The 23,990-nt window shown below is 40.0% G+C and overlaps 1 protein-coding gene and 1 long non-coding RNA gene across 8 annotated transcripts in view; both read left to right on the top strand.

Annotated features, from left to right (window-relative positions):
- The window catches only part of mef2cb (myocyte enhancer factor 2cb), a 98,738-nt gene extending 94,865 nt beyond the window's left edge, over positions 1 to 3,873 (top strand). For all 6 annotated transcript variants that reach the window (XM_082966193.1, XM_045702953.2, XM_045702954.2 and 3 more), the window contains one exon: positions 137 to 3,873. In XM_082966193.1, coding sequence (XP_082822319.1) covers positions 137 to 479 — 343 coding nt within the window. In that variant the 3' untranslated portion in view covers positions 480 to 3,873. The remainder of the gene's footprint in view (positions 1 to 136) is intronic.
- Positions 3,874 to 13,124: 9,251 nt separating this feature from the next.
- Positions 13,125 to 23,990, top strand: part of LOC106580135 (uncharacterized) — a 77,076-nt gene continuing 66,210 nt past the window's right edge. The window contains exon 1 of one of the 2 annotated variants that reach the window (XR_001322811.3): positions 13,125 to 14,426. This is a non-coding gene — a long non-coding RNA (uncharacterized LOC106580135). Of the gene's footprint in view, positions 14,427 to 17,142; positions 17,426 to 23,990 lie in introns of those variants that run through there. The other variant, XR_001322810.2, reaches the window with a different exon arrangement.

Here is a 23,990-nt window from a genome sequence, read left to right as displayed (position 1 = left end):
TAGTGAAAATACTGATACATACTGATATTTTTTGACTAGATATGAGATATGAATGGGAAGATATGGAGTAAACGTGTGGGTGCATGATCATGTTTCTTTACTCTGTAACCCCTTGCGTTTCCTTTCCTTCCTACAGAAATTGCAATAGCAATCACTTATGTCAGAGTTCAAATCTCTCCCTGCCTTCTGCTCAAAGCCTGCACATCAAGTCCGAACCTGTTTCTCCTCCTAGAGATCGCACCAGTAGCACACCGTTGTGCTACGGCATCCATCAGCAACATAACCCGTCGTCCCGCCAGGACTCGGGCCACTCCCCTGTCGACAGCCTGAGCAGCTGCAGCAGCTCCCACGAGGGCAGCGACCGGGACGAGCACAGGAACGAGTTCCACTCTCCACTGGGACTGTCTCGGCCCGCCATGGACGAGCGCGAGAGTCCCTCGGTCAAACGTGTGCGCCTGTCCGAAGGGTGGGCCACATGATAGCCCAGCGTTGGCTGTTGCCCAAGCCCTGCGACGTAATGATGCCTCGACACCATCGCCCTCTATATCACCACGCGACACGTCACTCACCTCTAGACCCCATGCTCTCTCTCTCTTTTTCTCTCTCTCTGTTTCATTGGAGGAAGGGGGGCACGCTCTTCTAAATTTAACTGTAATGTTTTCTTTTTGCAGAGTATGTGTACTATACATATTGAAGTTATATAAAGCAATGGGGATGGGACTGGTGATCCAAGATAAAAATGGGTGTTGGTTGGGGTTAGGGATATTTTTGGTGGGGAGCTATGCATTATTTGTGCCGTGTGAAAAAAAAATGATGCATATATATTTACACGTGTGTGTATGTGTAAATATATGCATATCAACAAATAAACAACAAAAAAGTCAGGTACTCTGTTTTGTAAAAGTACTTACAACTTGCCTCAGTGATAATCAGTGACTAGAGGAAAATTGAGAGCATATGTTGCTGAGTGAACAGCCTAGCACTTGAGTTGGTCAACCAATACATGTGTACAGTCAATTTCATTGCTACCTTTCTCTGTAGTTCTCCCTTGCAAAATGTATGTTACGATAGATGATGTCATGTTGCAGGTTCAACGTATTTATGTAAATAGAGGGGCAGGGGCAAAGGGGAGGGGTCAAACGTGGCTATACATTACAGATTATTCATATACAAAATGAAAGCTAATATGCAACATTTGAAGGATTGTACAGGTATACCCCACAGGCCCATTGGTAGATGTGAGGAACCAAGATGAGAGAACCCATGCTAAACATAAAGCTCTTCATCAAACATGGAGCACATTGATAGGACCATCCTTTTACCCAAGAGCCATGTTAGTTGAATCAAGAAACCCTGGGTCTTGTATTAAATATTCAGTAAAAAAAAAAAAACTGTTGTACGATAGACTTGCTTATATTTTCATATGAAAGGAATACAATGCAAAGCAATTTTGTGGCTTTTTGTAGTTTCTATAAGCCAGAATGTGTTTTTTGATAGCTTTGCTAATATAAGACGGATAGTCCGATGAGAAATTAAAAAACCCTAAGCCATGAAAACAGACTGAGAACCCATGCTTAGCTGAACTGTTTTCTCTTTCTAGAGGTTTCGTTTTTAAACGTGTTTCTAATTATATATAATAATGATAATATTAAGAATCTTAAAAAAAAAAAATCTGTGAAATTAACATGCTTGTGTATAGCTTTCTAATATATAAATATATATAATAATGTTTTTTGAGTTTTTTCTTAGTGGAGTTTTCTATGTGCAATTGCACATATTGTCTGTTTTTTGTTTTATTTGAGCCTGGGACAGTGCTGTTCAGAGGCGTATTTAGTCTAACCTTGAGAACCAGTTGAACAGAGTTGTTTGTGAGTAAATCAGAGTTGTTTGTGATAGATCTCTTTGCTGACAAACAACATATTTGTGGAAACTGTGTGGGGATTGGAACTTGGGGGGTTAATGCCCATGCAGGTGACATGCGTCATGCCAAATGAACGTTTTTGACATCACCCATGATGGCCCATCTGTGCATGTGTCATGATACTCACAGTTTCTACAACAACATCCACCAAAAACATCCTCCTTGATGGGACTTTGGCCCATGTATTCTGTATATTTTGAACATTTGATTTCATCTTTTCACTGCAAATCCTTTGCCAATTATTACAATGAGACCCAAACTTGTGTGCAGGACACCACATAAATCCAGATTACAATATTTATTTGATAGTTCCAAATTGTATTTGTGTCAAATGATCAAGCTGTTGAGTATATCGGTGGTCTATTGTTAATCAGAAAGGAGTTGTGTCATATTTGAGCCCACTCTGTCCAATCACCAGCTCGGTGTTCCACAACCTCCTCAGCAGTGTAACATGAAGCATTCAAACAAGATGTTGTAGGAAAAATGTACATGCTGGTTTGGGAGAACTACAACAGTTGATTTCAGACAAATATATATATCTTTTTTTTTTTACATGAAACTAGTCACATTTCTCTCTGCCTCTCACTCCTCAGTCTGTTGTCACTCAAGTGTTATGGTATTTCTATGTGCATATTTTATGCGAGTTCACTATGTTGTTACTGTATACAGTCTGTGTAGTCAGAAACAGGGGCAGAGCCCCTGCCGTGTCCTTTATTTTTTTTTATTCAATACAAATGGTAAAAAAAAAAACATGATATTTCAGGCAGCATATGTGTGGAAAACCAAAGCCAGTGGCATTTCTGTGTTGTAATATTATTCAACTTTTATTTTCACATTCATTTATGGTTATTGCAAGCATTGAAGAAGAAAAAAAACAATAAAAGCATTTGCTCCAAAATGTAGAATTGGTTTCCCATTTCAATTTGATTTGGTCATACTGTTCATAGTTGATAGAGGTTGAGAATACCATTACATGTCCTCCTTGAGACATGGTAGGTATAGTAGCTAGTACTTAGTAGCTATAGTGTCGTGTTATCAGAATGAATTTCCTTGTGAACTGCAGTTAAAATCAGAAAACAAATGTGTAATTTTTTTGTATATTCATTGATTCATTGAGTATCATGGAAAAGTATGTTTTCCAAATCCCACTTTTGTTAATTTAGCTGATTGAGTTACTTTGCTGTTTTGTGCCACTTGCTCACTAATGAATTACAGAAACACAACACCAAGAGCTCCCTTTATTTTAGCTGTGGTGTGTTTTCTGAGGTGTAGGTGGCGTTTATTGATATTGTGTAAGCAAAGACATTGAGCATGCTTGATTTATTTCATATTTTATTTTGGTTATGGATTTGAAGCATCTGTATTTCTTCACCTGTTGATCAGTTGTAATGCCATTATTCTGTATTAGCCTCTATACTGGTCCCTCTAATTGACTCACCCCAGTACCTCAGCTACCGTTTGATCGGTCACGTCTAGTGCAAAGGGGAGACCATACACTTGTACAGTAATGTGGTATACATACACTTGTACAGTCATGTGGTATACCATTGCCAACTATTACCAACTATTCACTTGGGATTATTTGATTGCGCCACCATGTTTGCAGTTTTCTTTATTTTAGTTGTACACATTAAAAAAGGTGGGAAAAAATAAGTAGCTAAAAATGCTTAACAGTCTGTAATAACTTATGTAGCTTCTAGAAATCTAAACGTTGGAGAGGTCTGAAGTTAGTGTTTGGAAAGCAAAGCGGCTTTCAGCGGCATAAGCTGGCCTTTGTTGCCACTTGAAGATAAGATATTATTAAATTAAAGCCACATATCTGTTTCTCATAGGACTTGATTCAGCTGTATGTAGTGAAAAAGTCTGGATCCTAAAATCAAAGTTTCTTCTGCTGGGGAAAAGATATTTGTATTTTGCAGAGAATTCAGTAAAATGACTGGCTTTCTTAGTTACCCTGATGTTCTGGTGTGACTTTATTGTGTTTGTCCATTTCTCTCCATGTATGCCCTTCACCTTGATAACTGATCATGGTAGACCCAATATAAAAACTGATACACTATATATACAAAAGTATGTGAACAGCCCTTCAAATGAATGGATTTGGCTATTTCAGCCACACCTTTTGCAGACAGGTGTAGAAAATCAAGCACACCGCCATGCAATCTCCATAGACAAACATTGGCAGTAGAATGGCTTTATTGAAGAGCTCAGTGACTTTTAACGTGGCATCATCAAAGAATGCCACCTTTACAACAAGTCAGTTCATGAAATTTCTGCCCTGCTTGAGCTGCCCTGGTCAACTGTAAGTGCTGTTATTGTGAAGTGGAAACGTCTAGGAGCAACAACGGCTCAGCCGCGAAGTGGTATGCCACACAAGCTCACAGAACGGGACCACCGAGTGCTGAAGCGCATAGCACGTAAAACTCGTCTGTCCTCGGTTGCAACACTCACTACTGAGTTCCAAACTGCCTCTGGAAGCAACATCAGCACAATAACTGTTCGTCGGGAGCTTCATGAAATGGGTTTCCATCGCCGAGCAGCCACACACAAGCCTAAGATCACCATGCACAATGCCAAGCGTAGGCTGGAGTGGTGTAAAGCTCACTGCCATTGGACTCTGGAGCAGTTTAAACGCGTCCTCTGGAGCGATGAATCACGCTTCACCATCTGGCAGTCCGACAGATGAATTTGGGTTTGGCGGATGCCAGGAGAACGCTACCTGCCATAATGCATAGTGCCAACTGTAAAGTTTGGTGGAGAAGGAATAATGGTCTGGGGTTGTGTTTATGTTTCGTGCCAGGCCCCTTAGTTCCAGAAAAGGGAAATTTTAACGCTACAAAATACAATGACATTCTAGATGATTCTGTGCTTCCAACTTTGTGGCAACGGTTTGGGGAAGGCTTTTCCTGTTTCAGCATGACAATGCCCTCGGGCACAAAACGAGGTCCATACAGAAATGGTTTGTTGAGAATAGTGTGGAAGAACTTGACAGGCCTGGACAGAGCCCTGACCTCAACCCCATCGTTGGTTAACATACAGTACCAGTCAAAAGTTTGGACACACCTACTCATTCAAGGGTTTTTCTTTATTTTTACTATTTTCTACACTGTAGAATAATAGTGAAGACATCAAAACTATGAAATAACATATATGGAATCATGTAGTAACCAAAAAAGTTTTAAACAAATCAAAATATGTTTTAGATTCTTCAAAGTAGACACCCTTTGCCTTGATGACAGCTTTGCACACTCTTGGCAATAGCTCAACCAGCTTCATTTGGAATTCTATTCCAACAGTCTTGAAAGAGTTCACACAGATGCTTTTCCTTCACTCTGCGGTCCAACTCATCCCAAACCATCTCAATTTGGTTGAGGTTGAGTGATTGTAGAGGCCAGGTCATCTGATGCAGCACTCCATCAGTCTCGTTCTTGGTCTAATAGCCCTTACACAGCCTGGAGGCGTGTTTGGTCATTGTCCTGTTGAAAAACAAATGATAGTCCCACTAAGCGTAAACCAGATGGGATGGAGTATCACTGCAGAATGCTGTGGTAGCCATGCTGGTTAATAAGTGTGCCTTCAATTCTAAATAAATCACAGTCAGTGTCACTAGCAAAGCACCCCCACACCATCACACCTCCTCCTCCATGCTTCATGGTGGGAACTACACATGCAGAGATCATCAGTTCACCTACTCTGCATCTCACAATGACACGGCAGTTGGAACCCAAAATATCAAATTTGGACTCATCAGACCAAAAGACAGATTTCCACCGGTCTAATTTCCATTGCTCACGTTTCTTGGCCCAAGCAAGTCTCTTCTTATTATTGGTGTCCTTTAGTATTGGTTTCTTTGCAGCAATTCGACCATGAAGGGCTGATTCACGCAGTCTCCTCTGAACAGTTGACATTGATATGTGTCTGTTACTTGAACTCTGTGAAGCATTTATTTGGGCTGCAATTTCTGAGGCTGGTAACTCTAACGAATTTATCCTCTGCAGCAGTTGTTACTCTGGGTCTTCCATTCATGTGGCGGTCCTCATGAGAACCAGTTTCATCATAGCACTTGATGGTTTTTGCGACTACACTTGAAGAAACTTTCAAAGTTCTTGAAATTTTCCGGATTGAGTGACCTTCATGTCTTAAAGTAATGATGGACTGTTGTTTCTCTTTGCTTATTTTAGATGTTCTTTCCATAATACGGACTTCGTCTTTTACCAAATAGGGCTATCTTCTGTACAACCCTACCTTGTCACAACACAACGGATTGGCACAAACGCATTAACAATGAAATAATTTCCTCAAATTCATTTTTAACGAGGCACACGTGTTAATTGCAATGCATTCCAGGTGACCACCTCATGAAGCTGGTTGAAAGAGTGCCAAGAGTGTGCAAAGCTGTCATCAAGGCAAAGGGTGGCTACTTTGAAGAATCTCAAATATAAAACATATTTCAATTTATTTAACACTTTTTTGGTTACTACATGATTTCATGCGTGTTATTTCATAATTCTGATGTCTTCACTATTCGTCTAGAAAATAGTAAAAATAAAGAATAACCCTTGAATGAGTAGGCGTCTCCAAACTTTTGACTTGTACTGTATATTTACGTAAAATTAACCAACGGTCCCCAGACAATGACTGCGAGAGTCTCAATTAATGTCTGGTATCATTGAGCTACAGTGGCTTGTGAAAGTATTCACCCCCCTTGGCATTTTTCCTATTTTGTTGCCTTACAACCTGGAATTAAAATAGATTTTTTTTGGGGGGGGTTGTATCATTTGATTTACACAACATGCCTACCACTTTGAAGATGTGCTTCTAAACCTGCATTGCTTGCTGTTTGGGGTTTTAGGCTGGGTTTCTGTACAGCACTTTGAGATATCAGCTATATAAATACATTTGATTTGATTTGAAATAAACAAGAAATAAGACAAGAAAACAGAAGACTTGAGCGTGCATAACAATTCACCCCCCCCACACAAAAAAAAGTCAATACTTTGTAGAGCAACCTTGTGCAAGAATTACAGCTGCAATTCTCTTGGGAATGTCTCTATTAGCTTGGTACATCTAGCCACTGGGATTTTTGCCCATTCTTCAAGGCAAAACTGCTCCCACCATTTCAAGTAGGATGTGTTCCGCTCGTGTACAGCAATATTTAAGTCATACCACAGATTCAAAATTGGATTGAGGTCTGGGCTTTGACTAGGCCATTCCAAGACATTTAAATGTTTCCCCACCACTCGAGTGTTGCTTCAGCAGTATGCTTAGGGTCATTGTCCTGCTGGAAGGTGAACCCCCGTCCCAGTCTCAAATCCCTGGAAGACTGAAACAGGTTTTCCTCAAGAATATCCCTGTAGTTAGCGCCATCCATCATTCCTTCAATTCTGGCCTGTTTCCCAGTTCCTGCCAATGAAAAACATCCCCACAGCATGATGCTGCCACCACCATGCTTCACTGTGGGGATGTTGTTCTCGGGTTGATGAGAGGTGTTGGGATTGCACCAGACATAGCACTTTCCTTGATGGCCAAAACCTCAATTTTAGTCTCATCTGACCAGAGTACCTTCTTCCATATGTTTGGGGAGTCTCCCACATGCCTTTTGGCGAACACCAAACGTGTTTGCTTATTTTTTTCTTTAAGCAATGGCTTTTTTTCTGGCCACTCTTCTGTAAAGCCCAGCTCTGTGGAGTGTACGGCTTAAAGTCGTCCTATGGACAGATACTACAATCTCCGCTGTGGAGCTTTGCAGCTCCTTCAGGGTTATCATTGGTCTCTTTGTTACCTCTCTGAATAATGCCCTCCTTGCCTGGTCTGTAAGTTTTGGTGGGTGGCCCTCTATCGGCAGGTTTGTTGTGCTTAGTGGTGTTGCAGACTCTGGGGCCTTTCAGAGCAGCTGTATAAATACTGAGATCATGTGACACTTAAATAAAGTCCACCTGTGTGCAATCTAACTATGTAACTAATTATGTGACTTCTGAAGGTAATTGGTTGCACCATTTCTTATTTAGGGGCTTCATAGTAAAAGGGGTGAATACATATGCACGCGCCACTTTTCCATATATATACTGCTCAAAAAAATAAAGGGAACACTTAAACAACACATCCTAGATCTGAATGAATGAAATAATCTTATTAAATACTTTTTTCTTTACATAGTTGAATGTGCTGACAACAAAATCACACAAAAATAATCAATGGAAATCCAATTTATCAACCCATGGAGGTCTGGATTTGGAGTCACACTCAAAATTAAAGTGGAAAACCACACTACAGGCTGATCCAACTTTGATGTAATGTCCTTAAAACAAGTCAAAATGAGGCTCAGTAGTGTGTGTGGCCTCCACGTGCCTGTATGACCTCCCTACAACGCCTGGGCATGCTCCTGATGAGATGGCGGATGGTCTCCTGAGGGATCTCCTCCCAGACCTGGACTAAAGCATCCGCCAACTCCTGGACAGTCTGTGGTGCAATGTGGCGTTGGTGGATGGAGCGAGACATGATGTCCCAGATGTGCTCAATTGGATTCAGGTCTGGGGAACGGGCGGGCCAGTCCATAGCATCAATGCCTTCCTCTTGCAGGAACTGCTGACACACTCCAGCCACATGAGGTCTAGCATTGTCTTGCATTAGGAGGAACCCAGGGCCAACCGCACCAGCATATGGTCTCACAAGGGGTCTGAGGATCTCATCTCGGTACCTAATGGCAGTCAGGCTACCTCTGGCGAGCACATGGAGGGCTGTGCGGCCCCCAAAAGAAATGCCACCCCACACCATGACTGACCCACCGCCAAACCGGTCATGCTGGAGGATGTTGCAGGCAGCAGAACGTTCCCCATGGCATCTCCAGACTCTGTCACGACTGTCACGTGCTCAGTGTGAACCTGCTTTCATCTGTGAAGAGCACAGGGCGCCAGTGGCGAATTTGCCAATCTTGGTGTTCTCTGGCAAATGCCAAATGTCCTGCACGGTGTTGGGCTGTAAGCACAACCCCCACCTGTGGACGTCGGGCCCTCATACCACCCTCATGGAGTCTGTTTCTGACCGTTTGAGCAGACACATGCACATTTGTGGCCTGCTGGAGGTCATTTTGCAGGGCTCTGGCAGTGCTTCTCCTGCTCCTTCTTGCACAAAGGCGGAGGTAGCGGTCCTGCTGCTGGGTTGTTGCCCTCCTACGGCTTCCTCCACGTCTCCTGATGTACTGGCCTGTCTCCTGGTAGCCCCTCCATGCTCTGGACACTATGCTGACAGACACAGCAAACCTTCTTGCCACAGCTTGCATTGATGTGCCATCCTGGATGAGCTGCACTACCTGAGCCACTTGTGTGGGTTGTAGACTCCGTCTCATGCTACCACTAGAGTGAAAGCACCGCCAGCATTCAAAAGTGACCAAAACATCAGCCAGGAAGCATAGGAACTGAGAAGTGGTCTGTGTCACCACCTGCAGAACTACTCCTTTATTGGGGGTGTCTTGCTAATTGCCTATAATTTCCACCTGTTGTCTATTCCATTTACACAACAGCATGTGAAATGTATTGTCAATCAGTGTTGCTTCCTAAGTGGACAGTTTGATTTCACAGAAGTGTGATTGACTTGGAGTTACATTGTGTTGTTTAAGTGTTCCCTTTATTTTTTTGAGCAGTGTATATTTTTGGGGGGATTTCTGGAAACATTTTTTTTTTTTTTTTTCACCAATTTGGACTATTTTGTGTATGTCCATTACATGAAATCCAAATAAAAATCTATTTAAATTACAGGTTGTAATGCAACAAAATAGGAAAACAACAGTGGGGATGAATACCTTTGCAAGGTACTGTACTGCACTGCGAAAATAAAGGAAACAGCAAATAAAGTGTCTAAACAATGCGTTGGGCCAAAACATGCCAGTACAGGTTCAATGTACCTTGGCACAGATTCTACAAGTGTCTGGAAGACTATCGGGGGGATGCGACACCAATCTTCCAGGAGAAAGTCCGTAATTTGGCGTTTTGTTGTTGGTGGAAAACGCTGTCTCATGCTGCTCCAGAATCTTCCCCAAGTTTTCAATTGGGTTGAAATCTGGTGACTGCCTTTCAAACCACTCAGTGACCACTTGTGCCCTGTGGATTGTGGGGCATAGCCATGTTAGCCAAAATAATGGCTTGCCCAGCATTTTTATTCATGCATGATGGGATATTCCACACCTGTGTGGAAGCACCTGCTTTCAATATACTTTGGATCCCTCATTTACTCAACTGTTTCCCTCATTTTGGCAGTTACCTGTAATATAACATAATATGGATGACACCACATTGAGACACAGCAATGGCGTTTCTTGCTTTATTTCTTCCAACTGTAACGTAGTAAGGTTACGAAATCATGGCATTGAGTCATGGGAACTCAAATGGCAGACTTTTATTTGACATTTACAGCTAAGGTTTATTTCACTTCACATTCAGTGATACATTTTTCTAGTAAACATACATTTATTCTGAGCATATGCAACAACAAAAAATGCATTATCCACATTTCGGGAAGACTGAAAATAATTCCCCCATCAAACTCAATGGAACAACGGTCACAGAGTACTAAAAATCACAGACAACGTGAGCGGTTAATTCGAAGAAGAAGAAAAAACATGTATTGAAGGTACTTCATCATGTTCGTCTTACAATGAGAATGGTTGTAGCTATAATGGTTGTGGAATGGTTGTAGAATGGTATAGGCCGCCCTAACCATCAATTTTCCTGGTGTAGCTTAATAATGTACTATTTCACCCTTTACCTATCAACCTGAAAAACAAGAACATATGTCCATAAATGGTTGGGGGAAATGTAATATCAAGAACAAGACATTTCAGGAAGACACATTTTAGCTTGTGATTAATTCACCTGTTTGGGATTGGGGGCAGTATTTTCACGGCCGGATAAAAAACGTACCCGATTTAATCTGGTTACTACTCCTGCCCAGAAACTAGAATGTACTATTTCACCCTTTACCTATCAGCCTGACAAACAAGAACATATGTCCATAAATGGTTGGGGGAAAACTTAATATCAAGAACAAGACATTTCAGGAAGACACATTTTAGCTTTTGATTAATTAACTTGTAGAATCAATGTGGGGGTTTTTATCCTGAAAAACTAGATCTAAAATGGATGCAAATGTGTGAAATTTGAAACATGTGAAACCAATACCAGGGAAAGAGTCGTTGGGCTATTTGCTACAAAAGGATTAAGCAACCTGTGCGCAATGTGAAGCAGAGAACTAAACTTAAATGACATTTGGACAAAACAGTTGAAATACAATTGCGCAACCAACTATGCAAAAACTGGTTGAATCAAGGTTATTTCCATGTCATTTCAACAACGTCAAAAAAATTTGATGATATTGAATGAACGTGGAAAACTGATTGGATTGAGAGAATTTCGTATTTTTTCACCCAACTTTTACCCTACATCCAATGAAAGGGTGACATTTTTTGTTGATATCGCGCTGAATTTACATGAGTTAACTCAACCAAATGTAAATCAAAACTGGACGTTGAACTGAGGTCTGTGCCCAGTGGGAAAGTATTGCTACAAGCAACTATTCCTGTCAACTGCGCCCCCAATCGCCATGTCTTCCCCCCCATTTTCATAATATAAACTCTTAGAGTAGGCTACAATAATACAATAACATGCTATCATAAATCGAATGTATCAATTAAAAAAATAAGGACAGATCCAGACCTAAGTCTATTTTAATTCCATTTCTTCATAACCTATTTATTTGCTTTAGGTAACCTCGTTGAATTCACATTGATCAAGACTGAGTGAAATCATATAAGATAATTCGATATTGAAAGCACATGGTTTATGTTACATAAAAACTGCCGTGACCTAGATTCGAACCGGGATAGCTGCGGCCACAGCGTGTGCAGTGGTGCAAGGAGGGCAAGTTGGAAAGGCGAACACCGCCGCTCAAGTCTGGAGCTAAAATAAGCATTTTCTTCATTTGATAAACAAGAGAAATGAGATCTGAAGTTTAGTATGTGGAATTACTTTCACTTTATATACATGTAAGCTAATTAAAATGTTACTCGCCGGAATAACGAATCGAATAAAATCAATTGACCCAAGTGCATGCAATGCTGAAAGAAGTGAACTGTTGTTATTTTAGACAGTTCATTGATACTTCACCATTAATTGAAATTGTACAAATACATCACACGACAGAAAAATAATAAACGTGTGTAGGCTAATTCAAAGCGTGTTAAATCGAAGAATAGCATATCCTAATAATAATAGTATGCAAACACAGAGTCATGTTTAGAAATAAATTAAATAAAAGTATAGGCCTGTGGCTCAAAATCAGACATGCGAAGAAGAATGACAATTAAATTGAGGAATAGCAGGCTATGCGATTCCATTGCAGTTTATTTCAAAACATGTTCGTTGTATTTACCCTTAAATTTAAGAAGAAAAAACATTCCCCTAATGTAAAATTTGAAGGATGTGTTATTGGCTAGACATCGCTTTCTTCTTTTGTCAATCCATAGGCATTATTTTTGTAATAATTCGTTCGTTATTTAGGCTACCGACTTTGAGGTTTGCATGACCTTTTGCTGACATGATCTCGTTTGTTTCTAAACAAGAAATAATCGAAATGTTCCAAAAACTGGTGACCCTCAATATAACTACGTGGCACGTCATACTTTCTCCACAGTTACCACTAGATGTCGCCGTTTATTAGCTAAGGTACATACTACATACACTCTCACATCCTCAGTCCAAAACGCTAGCCTATCGCAAAAGACACCAATACTCACAGATGCTGTATCATCAAAGCCACAAATCTCAATCAGCCTGGTAACTATCGATTCGTTTTCGCTAAATAACCACGCTGGACATAGTTTGTTAATCAATGTCGAATTGAGGTGGCCTATACTGATAAAACAGAGTAGCATATTCCTGGGTTTAATAGTAATAACTAAATAAATAATAGCCTACTGAAACACTTGTGATAATCATAATCATAATAATCATAATGCAAATATAAATAATAATAGCCTATTTGTTTTTCTGGTTGACGTTAAGTTGCAGCGACGTTGAAACTATATAACTCACATTTTGTGTATAACATTTTGTGTAATATATATATATATATATATATATATATATATATATATATATATTGTATAGCCCTACACATTTTTTTTATCATAAATCAAATCGCACAAAAGAACGCACTCAACCACTCTCTCTCTCTTTCATTCTCTCTCTCTGTCTCACACACACCAAGGAACTATATTGGCTGTTCTTATCCAAGGCCTGTTTCGTCATGGTGAGATGCTTAAGATGTCTTTTTTCTAAAGATTTAAAGATAATTTACAATAAAGGACGCGTTTATGTTGTAGGCCTATGGATGAGTTTTGTTCGAAACTGAGAGCATAAACTGCAACATCGTAACCTATTCCTAAATTTGAAAAGCAGGCGAAAATAGAAATGATTGGTTATTCGCCATATAAGATGTAAAAGAGACCGAGTGACTAGAAGCGATTGTCCTCTCTTTCTCACTATAGGCTGACCGTGCATGTTTCATTAAACTTATGTAGAGATATGTAATGAGGGTAGTCCATGCCTACCACGATGTGGAAGACAGGTATCACCAGTCGGTGTATTACCAATGATCTAGTTCCAATATGAAGTCTGTGTCAGGCATAAATATGTATTCGATAATTGATTGATTACAACACTAAGATTACTATGGATTTGTATTACTTTTTCTATCGTTTGCAGAAAAGCAAGCAATATAGTCTATAGCCTAATTGGAAAAATGTCGCAGTTTCTTCTCTGTCGTCAAATTCGTCCCCGTTACATATGTCACTGATATAATAAGTGCAATGGCTATCTATTTTTTAAATATCCGTGACAATTCAAATGCAAATTATTAATACGTCATTGCTTTTGTAAAAAAAAAAGTGTTTATGTTCACGCAGCTCTCTTTTGATTACACTTTTCTGTAGACCTTGTTTGGGTCTGTATCTTGCTTTAGCCTAACCGTCAATAGGTGCTATAGTGTGATTGGAACTGCACATTTATCTAGTTCGCAAAGCTGACATGCCTCACTTGACATGTTGGTTCGAGTGCGTCACACTATTCCATGTTACAAATTCGAAAAAGGGTGGTTTGGTTTTACAAGTGGCAAGAGCAATTGATGTGCAATAATCTTAGAATGCTGTAGCCTATGCATACAACCCTGTGCGTGTTTGTCAAAACAAACAACTTGCAGGTCGATGACAGCATGTACCCTGTTTGGAGGGAAAAAATCTTTACGTGTGCCCGTCTGACCACTTCTATTGGGTGACACATAAGAGGAGCAGTTCGGGAAAAAGGTTCACTTGACGAGGAGGCTGACTTACGAGTAGGGACTACGGAATCTCCAACGGCTCGCACAAATAAATTGGGCTGGAAAATTGGCGACGACTTGATTGAGAGCGCGTGCATAGCCCAGCAGGAAGAGTTTAATGGTGATGTAAAATATAAGGGTAAGTTAAACGTATCTCATTTAGCGTAGCCTACTATATATAATGTGTTGCAATTCGTTTTTATACAGCAAAACGCTCATTCTAAACCAATCATTGTTTGTTATTTAAAAAACGATAATGTCTACTAAAAACACAACAATTAGCTACTTCAAGACAATGGTTAAGAAGTCAGTGTTTCATTCAGTGTGTGTATGTGTGTGTGCCCGCGCGCTGCCGCAAACGCGGCCTGTGTGCGCATCATTAGCCAATACAGAGGAAATGTCGCCTTTACATAGCCAATAGAGATACATACTGTAAGGTGGGTTAACACTTTAAAAAAATCTGAATATTCAAATGACCATAGGCTACATGTAGCCTATATATTTTTGTTGTTGTTGTAAAACACAATCTCGAGCACCTTTCCTGGAATATAGGCTAAATATAAGTCCAGGTATCCTCAGCATTATTATAGCACTAAATCCCTTCTATTGTTTGGCCACTAGAATCATATACATATTTTTGTCGAGAACAATAATAATATTATATTTTACAATTTTACATCATTAGTCAACTAGCAAACTTTCTATAGGCCTATTGCCTTATTTTAACGCATTATTTTCGGAATAGTCCTTTTTTTCAGCTGATTGGCTATGTGAAATTGGAAATACTGTAGGTTAACGCTTGTAGGTGCGCGTCATCATCCATAAATATCCATTGCAATCACTACAACCTAAACCAAAAGTAATAGCATGGAAAACGAAGAATAGAGAAAAGTAAAGCAATACAAATCTACCTTTTACATATGCATCAATATAAAAAAAATAATACGCACGCTGGAACACACAGCATCGGAGCATTGAGAATGGCAGAGTGGCTCATCTCATTATGCATGTGCGATTTCCCAGGCAGAACCCTTGGTTTCTTCACTTCATGTCTCCAAAGCACACCGCTCACACACCCTCGGAGCTTTGTCAAAAACAAACAGGACAATGTTCGCTTTCCAAACGGCAATCAAATACCCAAGAACCGGTTGGGGGAAATTGCTCTGGCAGCGGCTAGACAGACTATGTAAACTGGATTTGCATATTTTGATGCACTAATTTCCTTGATGTATTTAAATATGGCTGCACGTAGATGATATGCTTGTCTACGTCATTGAACGTGACCTCGCTGTTAAACCAAAACGTGAATCTGGTTAAATCACATGGATATGCCTGAAATTAAGCAGGGAAAAGTATAAGAAAGAGAGTTGTAAGAAATTACTTTGCCCTGATATAAATGTAGTGTTTCACACAAAAAGGACATGCTTTATCTCCTCCAAACTATTAACAAGGCATTTGAACCTGTAATAAGCGTAGCTATGTTGATAGTGTAATTACAAATAGGCGATAATAGTTGTAGTAATAATACTAATAACAAAAAGAAGAAGAAGAACGGCAATTCATTACATTACCTGTATTACCTGTTGTAACTTGTTAGTAACAATACCACTATTACCATTGTCTATAGGCTAGATATGTAACAGCCCAAGCATATCATGGCACATGGTCCTTGCACACAGGGGTGTCATGCACCCCCAAAATCTAAGGGTGCACAAAGTACCTGAGGATGGCTGGGGGTTGGAAGTTAGAGAATGTAGCATTTGTCAAACACTTGAAATAGCTTTCTCCTGCAATCTAGAGCCATAATCACTACGCTTAATTCTATATAAAGAATGTATATTTTTCTGTAAATCTAAGCATACCTCTTGAGCTGTAAGTATCCTACTGACTGGTGGTTATTTCAAAGAAACTAAATGTGCTTCTCTGCATATCTGCTAAAATCTTGGTAAAAGATTGAAAGGAATGTGAGTCTCATTGAGTACATTTAGTAATTGCTTGCTTTTTTAAAGTCTACCAACCTTGCAAGCGGGCAGGCCAGCTAAGATAGCTTGTCTAACTATCTAACTTGGTTGGTAGGCTGAAATGGCTTCTTGGTACAGGAGCTAGTTATGAGGTTGGGAGATTGGGAACCTATCTGGGCTAGCTAAAGTCAACTTCATAAAATTGCTTGGACACATCGGAGGGGGTCTGTGTGCCCCCTATGGGCACTACACCTCTGCTTGCACAACATATGCTAAAGAACAAGTTAGGGCACACATTGCTTCCATCTTATAGCTAACTACTTTTTGCGATCTTCTGAAATGAATTATCACAAGGTCAATTTGTACATCATTGTTACATTGTATAAGTCCTCTCATCATGTGTTTGTGTGTGTGTGTGTGTGTGTGAGGGGGGGGGGGGGGGGGGTGTATACAAATTAACTAAATGCTTAGGTGAAGGCAAAAGTACCGACCAAAAACATTTTGATTGGAGTTATAAAATGTTTTTCCCATAAAGACTATGATGTATTACTGGCCTCCTTCAGTCTTGGTTTGGGATTGTATCAAACACATTATGTTCACCCTTTTGTCTGAACGACTGTAAATATGTTCCGTTTGTCATAACGCGTTAAAGGAGGGCCTGCAGCAAATTCATTACCGACCGCCATCACTCCATAACCTGGTCTGGGAATGGGGGAGTCCAGGCCAAAAGACGAACAATGCCTCTTCAGTTCGTGCCCAACAACAGAGCGAGGGAACTTGTTTGAATTTCAGAGCACGTCCTTTCTCACAGAGAAAGGATGGACACCCCCCCCCCCCCCACCCACCCCACACACACACACAAAAAAAAGAGAACTTGCAGACTCTCACAGCTTCAACTGTGCACTTTCTATTTGGTGCCGCAGACGTTATGGGAAAGTTCGGTCTCCCTCTCCCCTCCCTCTATCATGTGCTTGGAATATGCTCAGGCTTTACTCAGAGCAACTGAAGCACGCATAATGAACTGAGTATTAGCGGCAATTTTAAATGAAGTGACGGCCGAGGACGGCTGGATATTTGGGGGACTGTCCACCGGGTCCCACAGAACATATCTCCTATCTAGGATGATTTCTGATTGCTGTGTCTGGTTGCTGTGATGCTTCTTGCGCAATTTGAGGAAGTAAGTTCAATGTTGGTGATAATCCCTTGACCGTGCGTAAAGTTTATGTTGCTTGATGTGCGTAAAAGTTACAGTAAAGTTGAATGACTCGGTGAATAATAGACTAAATTCATTGGTTTTTATTGGCTAGTGGACGTAATGTATAGAGATCATTTGTTTTAGCTGAGGAGGACCATGTAGGCTACGATTAGCTTTCATATCTATTTGAGCAGTTGCAGTTCATACTGCTTCGTAAGGCTATAGTGCTCTTCCCTGGCACTTAAATACATTTTGTCACATTTGGAGATTTTGTTGGCCTTCTTAATTCGCTAAAATAAATAATCATGATGAAAACTCGGAGCATTGTTCAGACTGTTTGCATGAGCTTGTCGCAACCACAATCACATGCACAGTGCAAAAGTAGCCAACGCCTCTCCATGCATTGAGCCAAAGTGCAGACTTAGCGCAATGACAAGTTCAATTATTGGTAGATGGTTTGTGCAATAAGTTAAAACGGCCAGCTGTGATTATTAACTAACTGAGAATGTCTTAAATTGCTCCGAACATCAGTTTATAGTGTGTTATGCCGGGTCAAATTGAATGTAGGCTACAACGTATGCGTAAAGATTGGGTTGCACATCGCCTCATGATGAAAATTGTGTAGGCTACCTCCGTATCGTATGGTGTAAACAATACTTAATTTCACGCCTATGGTACAGACTAGTCTCGGTTGTTGGGCTAGTTGTGAAAAAGTACTTATGGAGTTTTGTGTACAGTTAGTTAGCCTACTTACTGCTCCAATCCTTAAAGGGACAGTCTGCGTTTGTCACATCATTTTTTAAAACGTTTAAATGTATGAATTATACTTATTGATTCTTGAAGAATATACATTAGAATTGCCCAATGAACTTAATTCAACTATCGTGCCCAACATATAAGCTGGTTTAACTACATTGTTTGTAAACAATGTAATTGCAAACAAACATTGTATAGCCTCAAAACATGTTTAAAACCATAATTGGGATATCATGGATTGTCAGTCTTTGCATGCATTGCTCTGTCTATGAATTTGAGAGCTCCAGCCCCATACCTCAGCTATTTACCAACACAGTGGTGGGTTGGCAACTGTGTTATTGTTTGCACTTGTTTGATTGCCCCTTTAATGCGCACGAGCACTCAATAAAAGAAAGAAAGAAAGAAAACCACTATTTAGAAAGTTAAAATTCTTGGTTTGAATGAGTTTATTTAGCCTACATACTGTATAAAACCCAGTCAATATTACATAGATAGTCTATTAGAATGTCACAGTGTTATATATACATTGTCAGACCTTCATGTTATAGTGTCATAAATTGGGTACCGAAATAACCAGGACATACTCTGTGTAGCATAATCAAGGCATTACTGATGTTTAAAGTGACAGAATGACAACATATAAAACCTACAGTATAGAGGATCACGGTTGCAGGCTAGTCTATATGTTGCAGGGAAAATGTTCCATGCAGTATGGCGCGCAAAAAGGCCAAGGTGGGAGAAATGCTTGCTCACTTCTGTTGAAATTGAGAAATACTAGTCATATAGATTATAATATTATGTCAGAACTATTGGGAAATTCTGAAACTCTGAAATGATACATAATTGGATAGAGTCGTGCATGGCGCATTCTTGGAGGGACATTTTATTAGTTCATTCGCCTTCAAATGGGATCTCAGTCAGTTGGATCAACCGGTGTCACTTCGAAGGAATGTTAATATCAAGGCTACCACTTATGAATACTTTAACTTGCAGTCAGATTTAACCGCGTTCCAAATAATAACTGTGCTTAATAATTGCACAGGGCCGGGTTTCGTGATCATATAAACGTTGAATTTAGAAGTGTTTTGGCTGAGCAATTGGATGCCTTCCAACCTATTTGGGTCTTTCATGTTAGCACCTCAACGACATGTTTCAATAGGGCCAATACATTAATATAGCGCGCAGCAAAAACACAAGTGAACAGGTGCATGTCGCGACATAGATGGAAATGCAAAACATTTCAGTTAACGTGCAAAGATTAGGCAATATCGTAGGCTATAGGGTCTATATGCAGTTAATTAGGCCTACCCTTTGTTTGTAAAATACAGATAATTAAATAAGCCTGAAGAAGGACTACAAAGTCACATTTCGTGCGGATCATCTCTGCGTTGTGAAAATACTCCAAGTTTGGAACCACAATTAGTATAGCATGGAAATATCGATCTTGTTTAGTTGGCCTATTGAAATCGCAATATTGGTGTATCATATAGCCCAAAACCTTAATTGGACCTCACTGCTTCCGCCCTCCTCTCGCTCTCTCTCAATTGACACACACACACACACACACACACACACACACACACACACACACACACACACACACACACACAACTATCTTGCTTTTTAGTGCCACATTTTGAGAATTCTTGCTAACAATACGTATACAGTAACCTACCCTATAGTATGGGTAATAGTCCTGGCATACATCCCATGCTCATATCTTTTATTATTTTATATTTTTTTAATGTCTGGGGCTTGAACACATATATCGTTAATAGTTAGGTTATTTAATATTTATATTTCCTACTAAGTCTGATAAATATGAATATAGAATTATTGAATGTTTGATACAGACAAGATGAAACGTTTTAGGTGTGTCACTGTGTAGAAAAATGAACGCGTATTTGATAATGCGACATCGCCAGTATAGCCTACCTGGAAACCATTGTAGCTTTTACATCGGTCACGACGATGAAAAAACACATGAAGCCAATAGGATTTCGACTCAAATCGAGTCAATTAAAGTGGCTTGACTCGCATTCTCTCTCACACCCGTATATTCGATCAACCTGGCCCAGTTCCATGCTACAGCAAAGACCCTACTCGGTACCAGCAGCGACGAAAATACAGGACAATGCTCTACTCAGCCCTGGAATGCTGCCATATGTCCTCCATTGATTTGAGCTCTTTTATTTTGTGGTTTAAACTGCTGGCTATTATACCCTTACTGGCTTAAAAATGTATCAAGATGATCGTGCTCATACCATAGCACAATCATTTTGTATTTCCGTCCTTTTTTTTGTCATTCCACAAAACGCATGCAGACCGCTAGCGGAAAACGCTATTATTCCGGTGCCTTGGTAATGACGCGAGGAGATTTGCCACTTGCTCGTGCATGAATATCAGCGTGCATTTGTGATTTTTCATGACATCATCATCATTACTTTACACTCCCGTGGTCTGAGGCCTTTGACCTCGCCGGGTTGGTCCAGATTTTGCCATTAGAAGCCCAGCCCTCCTCCCCGTTTCCCCCCTTTCCTTGGGGATGGCCCTTTTCCCACTCCTTTCAGACGGTTGGCAGAGGCTAGCCAACATAACGGAACCCTTGGCTTAGAGTCCTCGGCATCTCTTTCCTCTAGCACGCTGGATACGTGCGGACAACTTGAATTTTTTTTGGTCACAAACAAGGTCCTCTCCATATTCCGAAACAATCGCGACGTTTATCCTGTGTCATTTTCGCACTTTCTCCAGGAAACGGATTTTCCACCTCCTCCGTATCTTCTTCGCTGGCTTCACAGGATATCTATTGCTCCTGCCACAACGACTTAATAGGCGAAAGAGCCTTTTGTGGGATTGAATTAATTTGCATTGCAAATCAGGGCCTGTGCAAGGATGACTGCACCACACAGTTCTCCACCTTACTTCAACTCAGTAATGTTGGCTAATGTCATCTGAATATGACAGTCTAAACACATTATATTATATTTTTTGGATATTCTATTTTTTAACAACTGGTGTGTGGAAGTTTGGGGGACTCGTTCCACGGAAGTGGCCTTTATGGAAATAAAATAGGATTATGTATGGGAGTAATATTAGGCGTACTTCTATATTTTGGTTTATTTGCCTCAAAGTATGGGTGACCACTTCTGAAAGCAGGTGCATAATCCAACGCCCGGAGAACAGAAGACTATTATGGAATATTTTTGAAGAATGGGAAGTGGGTTGTTATCTTTGGTTATCTAGCTGTATGAGTGTGATGGCCGTCATAAAGCTAGATAACCGAAAGTAAAAACTACTTCCAGACTCATCGAGGACCTTGGAAATATAAACTGGAAATAACAAGACCCATAAACCTACTCTATGCACAAAATAATAACCTGACGTTACCAATTGTATTTAAAAAGTCTTAACATCTGAAATAATTGCTGTTACAGCAAGCATTGACGAGACATTTTCACTTATTGGAAATGTGAAAGAGTTGTATTTATGTATTACTTATATTAGGCTATATGTTTGTGGCAGGCTATTACTTTTGAAAACTTCAGGTAGCCTAGACTATAACTAATCATAGCATGAGTAAATGTTGCATTCACACACGCACACACACTTTTTAAGTATATGATTAGGCTATTATAGGCCTTTGACAGATTCAGAGTGTGAGAGTTCTGATTTTGTATCTATCTTGTTCATGCTTCTTGCTATATTCTTTCTTGAAATACGTTATTATCTATAATTAAATGTGGAAAATAGAATATGGAAAATATATCCGTTTGAGTTCTAGTCTAGGCTAGCATGCATGCTCCATCTGTTTGGCTAATGTAGGCTATAGCGTTGATAATGAGATTGACATTTAGGATGCGCGCCCTCTCCATTTTTTAATTTCGGCATGATCGACTCCAACCAGGAAACGGCGCTGGCATCCCAAACAGCAATAATTAGAACGTATACAGAGCTGACAAAAACGGAGAGGGGGGTTTGGGGTATAGGCTAAGAAGGAGGGGGAGGTGGGAGGCGTCTATGTAAGTGGGGGTCGGCCCTGCTTAATTGATTCCGTTAACCGCAGTGCTGGAGATGTGAACGACTGGACGCTCCCATTCCCACGCTCGGGGCAAGTGGCAATGCCATGCTCAGTCCAAATATGACAGACAGGGGGGGGGGGTCCATGGGTCATGAAAAGATGTCAAGTGCGCCAGACTCATCTGCATCCCCATAGAAAGAGGCGACGTTTCCCACCCAGCCGACGCGGCCTCCAAACTTGAGTAGCAACGGTCTTGAACGCAACGGTTTTGCCAATTATCTTAAAACTGGACGCGTTTATAAATCCAATCAACGGTGTTATATAATTATGGAATTGTAGGCCTTTAATGCCCTAGCGCTCTAACACTGATCTATTGTTTTTCTCATGACAATGAATTTGACAATGCACTATAGGCCTAGAGAAATCTGCCAAATTGAATAGATGATATCACTTCATGTGCTGAATTTGAACTTGACCAGGACTTTTTTGTTTATTTTACCTTTAATTGCAAGACATGCCCTGATTAATATAAAGGAATGTTTATAGAAGTAGCTAAAGCCAACATATTTATTTTATTCTGATATATAGTACATCCGAATAAAATTAATTTGAAAGAAATAGCTTAATAGTGCAGGCATAGCTTCTGGCCTGGTAATTCTGCATGTTGGATGCTATTAGCTATAGGCTACAGGTCACTAGGCTTATATTAGTCACCAGTGGATTTGTTTATAACAACCAAGGGAGCACGTGGCATGCATTAGGCACATGGTGACTAGTGGGATAGTTGTCTTGTTTCTTTATTGATGGTAGCACAGTTGGATAGAATGTTACAAACACCATAAACATTAAATGCTTTGTTGGCAACCCAATAGAGTTGTAAAAAACATTGTTTCTAAACGATGGCTTTCCAACAAGATCTATTTATATTTGAGAATAGCCTCTGTGTATGGTGTCAGTTGTAACCTAGGCTGTTTGTTTTCTTCATGGATGTTAGAAGAGTCTATTGTCTGGAGATGAGGTGATGTTTATTATCTACACTTGTTCTTAAGCTAGATACCTGCTTTTAATTGAGTCATAGCCTACATTTTTCTATTGTGAATTTTTTACATTTCAGATAGTATATTATTATTAATAGTAGGCCTTTTCATATGGATGTAAAATTTTTTTTAATGTAAATTGTGTAATGTCTTATGACTACTTTAAAGCCTATTAAAAGATTGATTAGCTGTAGCCTAATTGATGAAATTGCATTTTTTTTGCCCAAGTGCTGGCCTAAATGTATTTTTAATTGATAGGCCGATGTGGAAGCGCCAGAGTTCTAGGCCTAAACCACCAGTGTATGCAGTGGTAGGCTAGTGCACATGGTACTATTCAAGTTCAATGTTAAATAGGCTCACAGTGGCTGAATTCAACACGGTCTTGCTGAAAGGGTCTCTGGCCGACTTTCTCACACCATCAGACAAAACTAGTGTCTTGTTCTGACCCTTATCAAAGAGTGTATACAATACTGGGTCGTTATACATTAGCCCAAAATTTAATTTGAGAACACAATTTGGGAAAGCAGTGAATAACCAAGTTTCATTGTCCCTGGTTAAGTCGATTGAAATCACCATCTAGACTCATGAATGGTTGCATTGTTTTCTACTCTGGGGCCATACTAAATGTCAGCACAGTGTAAAGAAAAACTTGAAGTCTGTAAGTAAACCAGCAACTATAAATCAGTTGATTCTCCACAGCATAAAAGGCCACTGCACTAAACTAACTGAATCAAAA

This window comes from Salmo salar, chromosome 20 (assembly GCF_965601325.2).
Source record: "Salmo salar chromosome 20, fSalSal1, whole genome shotgun sequence".
NCBI lineage: Eukaryota > Metazoa > Chordata > Actinopteri > Salmoniformes > Salmonidae > Salmo > Salmo salar.
This window is presented reverse-complemented; position numbering and strand designations above follow the sequence as displayed.